General features: G+C 39.1%; 1 protein-coding gene across 1 annotated transcript; it reads left to right on the forward strand.

The window, feature by feature from the left end:
• Positions 1–2,095: 2,095 nt before the first annotated feature.
• LOC137012989 (vitelline membrane outer layer protein 1-like) lies at positions 2,096–9,439 on the forward strand. The gene is made up of 4 exons (XM_067376532.1): positions 2,096–2,384; positions 6,146–6,282; positions 8,663–8,776; positions 9,120–9,439. Exons 1-4 carry the CDS (start codon positions 2,184–2,186, stop codon positions 9,301–9,303), a joined length of 636 nt encoding a protein of 211 aa, XP_067232633.1. The 5' UTR covers positions 2,096–2,183; the 3' UTR covers positions 9,304–9,439.
• Positions 9,440–9,658: the final 219 nt, after the last annotated feature.

The raw sequence follows: 9,658 nt of genomic DNA on the forward strand, positions 1-9,658 counted from the left end.
ATGTATAGGCTGCACATCATTGAAAACACTAAAAGGTATTTATTAATTTTATTTATAATTTGAAATTAGTTATTTTTGCATTTTTCTGAGTGATTTTTTGTCTTCCGGTTTGAAAAGCTGAGTCGGACCAAGTATGGGCTGGTCAAACATGCTGACGTCAACAGTTTATATATTTATTCATGACTTAAAGCTCATTCAATCCAATCACTGTGCTGTAGTATTCAAGAGATTATAATTGCGGTATTATGCATGAGGAAGTATCACTTCTCTCGCCTCGGTCTCGTCATTCAGAGACATATCGTTGGTGCTCATGCACCTCAGTGCTACAACACAAAAATGTGTTTTCCTGCAACCAGAGCAAAAGTTTGTGTTCATGTGGATTGTTTAGCTGTAATCTGCCAGCACAAATGGAAAATATGTTCGCATTAGATCGCATTACAGCGGAGAATTCAAATGTCACAAAAGTGCTGTTTATTCGGAAACGCGAGCCGTGTGTATGTTTCCCTCAGCACGACAGCACATGAGTGTTGTTTGTATTATTCCCTCAATGCGGTCAGAACTGGAATGAATACAAACGGAATGGATTGAATACGAACACATGAAAAATACAATTATTATTATGATATACAGGCGGAGCGCACATATGATCTGTGCGGGTGTCGCTGTTGGGCAGTGTAAAAAAAATGCTGGGTTAAAAACAACACAAATTAGGTTGAAAATGGTCAAACCGAGTGATTGGGTTGTTTTAACCCAGCGGTTGGGTTAAATGTTTGCCCAACGTGCTGGGCAGTTTTATTTAACTCAGCTGTTGATTAAAATTACTGTATGGCTGGCTTAAAATGAAATTGATCAAATGCTAATCAATTTATAACCTTTCTATCAGGGGTGCCCAACCATGTTCCTGTAGATCTACCTTCCTGCAGAGTTCAGCTCCAGCCCTGCTCAACACACCTGTCTTTAATTATCAAGTGCTCCTGGATATCTTAATTAGCTTATTCAGGTGTGTTTTAACAGAAGGAAGGAGAACCAGCTAGACTATATGCATATAGGATGCTACTGGTAGCGGATCATTTATAGCCTGTTCTCACAGCAGCTGCAATAATTAAACTTATAATATTTAAGGTGGATTGTAATCCAGAAAGATCTAAATGACAATCAGCAGTGACAACTGGAGATTCAGCTGTGATCAAAAAGCAAAAGACTTCGGACTGTGGAGTGGATACAGAAATTGAAACTACAGGTAACGCTAATACACACTAAATACACATTGTCACGCAATGCTTATGTTGTTAACACTAACAATTTGAGAACAAAATATTACAACAATAATAATTTTCATGTTGATGCGATATGACCTAAGCGATCGTTAGATTTAATCATCATTGGCAGCGTGATTTATTGTAGGCCTAATGCTTTTTCCCTCAGTTGGTCAGAACAAAAGTGGCAGACATGTTACTTGTTCAGATGACATTTTCCGGTGAAAATTCCAACTTTGGTCATACTTCAAGACTACAATCTGTGATTCTGTAGTACAGTATCCACACCGGTATGGCGACTGACAGCAAACATTAGATTCATCCGCGCTGACGAGCCGTGCCGATGCACAACCCACGTAAAGATAATAATTCCTCATATAACTGCAATTGCAGGTTTCAAACAGAGATGGCGACGAAGAGGCAAATTTTACAGACAGCAGCTTTAAATCAAGATACATTTAATGGAGAAGCAAAATAACTTGTTTTTTGAGTAAAGTTTCAAAATTAAATGAGTTTATGGTTATAACAGCAACAAATATCTGTCAGTGGGGTCATAAATATAATCTTGTTTGCCCTTTGAATTAAGTTTATTTTTCTGATGCCACTGGCAGATGTATTTTTCAGAAAAGTATTTTAAGTGATTTTGCTTGTCAAGTAAATATATCTTGATTAAAGAATGTTTAGATATTTGTGCTGGAAAACAAGACAAGACAAAAATACTAAGTGAGAATATAATACTTTGCAGTGTGACTGTGTTCTGACTGTATTTACATTGATAACGTTTAGATGTTCTATTTGCTGTGCAGGTTGGACTTGGATCAAGCTGTTGGTGGGGGGTCAACGTCCCACATTGAGCTTCACAGAGCAACCGACACACAAACATCTGCTCTGGACTCCTGCAGAAGACATCAGGACGGCCCTCAAACCATGTTCAGAATTCTCCTTTTAACATTGATTTCACTGCTGGCTGTTTTGGGGCCGCATGTGAGCGAAGCAGGACGCTTTGAGCGCTCTATCAGCAGACCCGTCAGATCAGTGCTGAGGGTCCATAACGGGATGAGATGGGGCTCGTGGGGGCAGAAGGAAATATGTCCAACTGGAATGTACGCCACAGGGTTTAGTCTAAAGGTGAGCAACTATTACCACTATAATCACAACAGTAGTAATGTGAGGTTTAGTGGTTAAAACTTTGGTCTGGTAACCAACTTCACATGAAATCAAAACTGTCTCTATTTACTTTCTTAACTCATGTTCTTGAATGATTATTGTGGTCATAAGTGATTATTATGACATAATCAAAAATGAATTTATTTTTTGGCTGATGCAATCTAGGTCATGTGGAGTACTGGTTAATGTTAATGTTAACAATCAATCCTAAATGCAAAGGTTGCCTTTGGCTTGACTAAAGATATTACACTGCAAAAAATGTTTTCTTCCTCAGTATTTTTGTCTTTGTCAAGATACATTTTCTTGAAAAGCAAAATGACTTGTTTTCGGAAAACAAATTACCAAAATTAAGTGACAACTTCTGCCATTGGGGTCAGAAAAATAATCTTTATTCAAAGGGAAAAACAGGTTATTTTTCTTACCCCACTGGCAGATTTTAGTTTAAGTTTATTTAGACAGGACTGACCAAAGTACTGTACATGAGTGAAGTAAATAAAAACAAAAATATAAAATAATAATGAAAAATATAGCTGCAAGCAGCAATTACGGGGCCAAGCACAAAAGCGGCACAATAAGTCAGCCAACATGGCTGTGAGCATTAGACCAACAGACCAACTGCAACAGTGAGCAATTAAAGACCTATTAAGTTCATTCTAGGCAAAAGAGCTGAAAAATGATAAAAAATGAGGATTTACTGGTTCATCACTTTTGACCAATAGGTGGCGCTGTGTCCAAATTGTTGTAGTATGGTTAGAGTGAGGTGACAATGACACTTGCAAAGTTTGGTGTCAATATATCAAAGCATTGCAGAGATACTTAAAGAGTGAGTTTTGCATCATGCCTCAAATTCGTTGCTCCGCTATATGAAAACAGTTTGATGTATCGACTTGAAATCCATAACTTTTTGTCGGCATGGTCTGAAGATGATACGGTTCGATTTTGGTGAAAATCGGAGCAACAGTCTAGGAGGAGTTCGAAAAAGTAGGTTTTTAAAGAAAAACAATATGGCGGACAGGAAGTTCAGCTGACTATGGCAAATTTGATATCTATGTTCTCAGCAGGACTCAAGGAATCTACTGAGAATAAAATAGTCAAAAGTTATTAACATTTTTGTAAATTTTGTTATAACTTTTGACCACAAGGTGTGCCGAAACTTTTTGAGTATTGTCAGGGCATGGTGCCAAAGACCCATACCAAGTTTTGTAACGATATGCTAATGCATTCGTAAAATGCAGCATTTTAGCACAAAATTCAAAATGGCACAATGGCTGATATGGGAAAATTGGATAGCATTCGACTCGACATGAAGCCCCGAATCTAATGAGACCAAATTTATGATTTTTGGACAAACCCATCAGAAGTTATAAGCAACCAGTAGGTGGCGCTGTGCCGAAACGCTGTATGTTGCCTCAGGTCATGCTTGTGATGACATGTACCAACTTTGGTCTGAATACGATAAAGCGTTGCAGAGATACAGCCTTATGTCTATTTTTGCAAACACTACGTACAATTCGTTTGCGTGTTTTACGAAAATGGTTTGAGGAATCGACTTGAATTCCATAACTTTTTGTCGGCATGGTCTGATGATGATCTGGATCAATTTTCATGAAAATCGAAGTAACGGCCTAGGAGGAGTTCGAAAAAGTAGGTTTTTCAGAAAATTCAAAATGGTCATTCAAAACTTTGGACAGCTGGTGGTGCTAGAGGCATTGAATTAGAGACTCCAAATTTGCTATGGACACAGGTCAGACTGTCCTCTAACTGTGTGCCAAATTTCACAACTTTTTACCATACGGTTCTATGGGCGGCCATAGACTTCCAGAGTGGAATAAGAAGAAGAAGAAGAAGAATAGTAAAAAAAAAAAAAAAAAAAAAAAGAACGCCAACAGATACAATAACAACAATAAAACATAACAAAAAGCAATAATTAACAAGTATTAAAGGCTAAATAAAACAATGGGGAGAAACTGATAAGGAAGGAGCTGCTCTAAGATGGACAGGCAAGCTATTCCACAATCTTGGCCCCACCAATGAAAAGGCTCTATCTCCTCTGTGTTTTATCCTTCAACAAGAGACTGAAAGTAAATTAAGATTACAGCACAGCAAAATCCCCAGAGTTAAATCAAACTCTGCTCAGATTACATATGGTCCCTGTCTATACAGTGTTAAAGTCACACTGAAGCAGAGTTAAAGTTAATGAGATTATAAGTGATTGATTAATTAAGCATTAGTGATGAACACCTGCTGTTAACAAGCAGAATCACTGAAGAGAAACACAAAAACTACAACTGACTTCCAGCCACAGTCTTTGAAGAAATCAACTGAAGATAAAATACATTAAATATATTAGAATAATTAAACAACTCCACAAACAACATATTATCTCATTACTTTTAACTCTGCGTCAGTGTTATTTTAATTCTATTTAGAGAGGGACCATATATTCTCTGAGCAGAGTTGATTTAACTCTGGGGATATTGCTGTGCAGTTCCTAAACTTCTGTGAGGGTTGTATGGACAAAATAAATCGGACAAATAATTTGGTGCGAGGTTATACATTTATACACAAATAGAAGAATTGTAAAATTGATCCTAAATTGAACTGGAAGCCAATGGAGCACTCGTAAAACATGATCATATTAATGACTATTCTTGAGAAATTTGGCTGCAGCATTTTGCAGTAGTTGAAGTCGAGCTACTTGGGTCTTTGAGATACCGTAGAGCAGAGAATTGCAGTAGTCTGACCACGAAGTTATAAAAGCATGGATGTATAGCTATCTCAAGAGACTTTTGGATAAAAAATGCTTTATTTTAGAAAGCGAAGCTGAAAAAAAGGCATATTCAGAAAAGGCTTAAACCCTGCCTGGTAGACCTCAGAAATGTGATTCTTAGTTGAAAAAAAAAGTTGAAAAATATATAGATATATATTCGTTTACTCATTTTAGTTAAGTCGTGGCCATGAGTTATTCATTCGCTCCCATGACTTTTTAAAACGTTTCCTCATTTTAGTAAATATTGCACACACGATTTACTTTAAAACGAGGGGAAAAAATTGCAAAATGTGCTGACATATTAGGAAGTCATGGGAACGAATTGTTAATTCATGACCATGATATCTTTTCCTCACTCCATGACGCTTTGTGTGAATTATGGGAGTAACTTTCGTTAAACTGTAAACAATCAGAGAAAGGTTCACTATATGAACACAATAATAAGCATTTTTTTAAAAACTAAGTTCAATGATATAACATTATTCTACTCACCATTCAACCATCGTACAATAAAAGGACATTTAAAAGTGTGAAAGTATAAACAAATCATACAAAAGCCCAAAAGCTATGCAGCAATATTACGGATATATATGTTAAATATCACTGTAGTAGCCATGTCTGTAAACACATGCTGCATTAATCAAAAATGTTCATTTCCTGAACCTGAGTGATGATATTTCAAAGTGAGATTAGAAAAGAGATTAGGAACAAGGTGGATACATCTTTTTTCCCCACCACTGTCATGCACAGGGCTCCATAGTTTTCTTCTATTTCTTCTATTTACGTTTTGCTATATTTTAACATTTTTCTTGGCATGAAAATGGCCATGATATAGCTGGCATGGCATCAAATTATAAACAAACAAACAAACACCAAAATGTCATAAATTTAAACATCTTAATCCTCAGTATCACAGAAATATGATTTACTCTGAACTGATGTTTTTCTGAAGGTGGCGGGTACGTGGGAATCTCTGCTGGTTGGTGATAACACAGCACTCAATGGGATTCGTCTTCACTGCATCAACCCGTCCAAAGGCTCATCGGGCCCGTATGAGGACTACGCCACAGTTCAATCCGACGTCGGAAGGTGAAGCTTTTGAACTACATCTTATGATGACACTAAGGGCCCTATTTTAACGATCTAAACGCAAAGTAGCGCACGACGCAGCTGCACTCAGGGCGTGTCCAAATCCACTTTTGCTATTTTAACGACGGAAAAACGGTCCGGTCCCATTTTTGAAATGGGTTGTCCCTATTCTCTTAATTTCTCCCTCTCCCTTTAAGAGCGAGATGCGCTCGCGCCATGGCGGATTGCTATTTACATGGCGGAAAAGCTGAACGCTTTTCAAGCGAAGAAACCGATCTGTTCGTGCACGTAGTTAAAGCGGTCTTGCAAATGCAGGCTTTCAAATAGCTCCGCGCGATGAGTCAGTTAATATATATGTGTGTGTATTGGCACGATTGTTCAATTAATTGACCTTTCGCCGGGAGTTTGATTGACAAGCGATCTAACCAATCAGAACGCTGCATCCGCCATTTTGTCCGTCAAAGCAGCCAGTAGTTAAAAGATTAACCTCGGTGGAGTAAAACTTGAAAAATGGTGTATATTGACGTCTTTCCGTGTTTGAAACAACATTGATTCTCATGTTCATGGACTAATAGGAAGAGATGATCGTTTTTTACGAGCGGTTGAGCTGAGGATCTACAGCAATCTGTCACGACCATGGTCACGACACATTAAAGAGCAACAAAACGGTTTTTATTGTTTGAATTTCTTTAATAACTACACGGTTTGAAAGCTGGGACTTTGTTTAATATCATAAGTAACCTACTCTGTCTTGTCTGTCGATGTGTGTTCAGTATCCTCTTTGTTCCGCGATGTATTTTTCACTGCGTGTGGAGTGACAGCGCCACGGCTTGTCGGACAAAGCAACAGTAACTAAGGGGGGCGGGGCTCGGCGAAAGGCTAATTAGCCAATTTTGTTCATCATTATAAGTAGTAATAGGCTGAATTGAAAATAGGTAGCCTAATTCTAATACACGCAATGACTATTCATCATTACATTTTTATATTTATGTAGCCTACACAATAATATTATTTTACACTGTAATCCATTTGGCATGTTTGTGTGATGCGCATCCTTGTGTGTAATAAGCAAAGTCAACGTGCACTGTGGACGCGCCCAGAGGCGCAGTTTCTACCAACGCGCTCTAACAAAAAAAATATTGCGCCATTGACTTTAGACTTTAGACCAGGTTTGAGTTGGTCTATGGCGCAGTCTATTTTCAGCTCCTTAAAATAGCAATGCGCCTGAACACACCTCTTTTTTAGACCAGCGCGCCCATGGGCGCACTAACTGGTACAAATGCATTTACTAATTTAAGGACGTGACGCTGAACGGGAAAACGCGAACGGCGCCGGACGCAAACTAGCAAACACACTTGCATTGCGCCGGGTGTGTTATAGGGCCCCCAATAGCTTGCAAGAGCGCAGTTATAAACGGTAAAAGTGTAGTGAGTAGATGAGTTTACTTGTTCAGTTTGATGATGTTTAATGTCTTTGACGACAACCCATTATTTTACCCATATTCTCCATTGTTGCAGCTCCTCTCTTCCCAGTCTGTCAGTAACCCTCTGTCTAGGGCTGCGTTCCACTCCAGTTTTAGACACGCACTCGCGAACTTCCCTACACACTTCCCCTCGGGGGAATCCCTGCCGCCATTTTGAAGTGCGTTCCACTTCGTGAAGTGGACGAGGGAAGTTTATATGGACAGACCCTTGCTCCCTCGATTTTAACCGAGGGAGCGAGTCTACTTCACATGTACACTTCAGGCAGCTCCATAACCCACAATGCAACACGATTATGACGTCAGCCCACATCGTGTTTAATTTACCCTACCACAAACAATTATATGATATATTAATTATTTGTTTAAACATTTAAAACACACATATATACATATAGAATGCTGTATTAAACACATTTGTAAGGGGAAAAAATAAATAATAAATCAGCTCCATTGCGGATTCCAAGTGATCAAGGGCTTAGGACGTTCCAGTTCAGCCCATTGCAAAGGTTCCGCCAGAAGTGGGCACTCGTGCAACGTAAGCAATGACGTACATCCGAGTCAACGAGACCAAGGGAAGTTAGCGAGGGAAGGGCATTTAAAAACCGAACTGGAACGCAGCCCAGTTCCTGTTTCTATGAAGCCCCTCCTTCTGAAAAGCACAATGTGCTCTGATTGGTCAGCTGGAGTAGTATGTTGTGATTGGTCAAGCGCTTCAAGCGTGTTTGGGAAATGTCCTGCCCCTTACCATAACCGCCAGTTTCAACGCACTACTAACTAACTCACCCAGGCCCCGCTCCTTTATTCTGCGCATTAATTATTTAAATGAGGACTATTGTGACGTGTTCTTCAACAGGTAACTGGTTTAACCACGAATGTTCCTTATCAAATTCATTCCAGTTGGGGTAAATGGACAGACATTAAATGGTGCTCGACTGGATTCCTGACATCTTTTCAGCTGAGAGTGGAACCCTACCAAGGGACATGGGACGACACGGCTGCAAACAATATCAGGTGATGATTTTATTTAATTTAATACTTATTTTGGAGTCATAAGCGCATTCCATAACAAGCTGCGTAAACAGGTCACAGCATGAGGCTCATCTGACACAGATATCAAGTGACCTGATCAAACTTCTGAGTTATTTAAATTAAACTCTTAACAATGAACGTTCCAGAAGGGGGTTTCTGTAGCGATGCAATAAAAGAACCATTTTGTGTCAATAAAGAACCTTTATTTTTAAAAATGGACTACACAGTCGTCTCGTAGACAGTTCTCAAAACTAACAAAACGTATTGAACAGAACAGAACTCTCCAAACAGGACTGACACTGTATTCTTGCTGAATTTTCACCAGGTTCAACTGCAGTGGAAATGCAGAACCACTTCAGGGATCTGGGATGTCATGGGGCGAGTGGGGCGACTGGAGTGAGACGTGTGGAGGAAAAGGAATCTGTGGCATTGAGACGATGGTAGAGCAGCCGCAGGGAGTCGGAGACGACACGGCCCTCAATGACGTGCGCATGTTCTGCTGTGATTGAACTGATTGGTTGTTTCAGAAACCAAACATTTGGTGGAATTTAATACATCATTAAACCATATCTTCAGTAGTGCTTTACATTTGGGCAGAATGAATTGAGCAGATTTTTTATGGTAATTATGATTTCCCCCCCCCCCCCCCCCATACCCCCCCCCCCCCACATTTAATGGATGGCAATGAGAACAGCAGCAACATCCAATATTAAAAGATCTTGAACATACTGAAGAATTTACTTATGTTTCCTCACGTTTGTGACTACTAGTCATCAATGTAGTAAATACATTTCTATAAAGTTACAACATGTGATTCTGTAAATTGACATTAAAAATGTGAATGAAGTATATTGAATGTTTCTT

Source organism: Chanodichthys erythropterus, chromosome 22 (assembly GCF_024489055.1).
Source record: "Chanodichthys erythropterus isolate Z2021 chromosome 22, ASM2448905v1, whole genome shotgun sequence".
Taxonomy (NCBI): Eukaryota; Metazoa; Chordata; class Actinopteri; order Cypriniformes; family Xenocyprididae; genus Chanodichthys; species Chanodichthys erythropterus.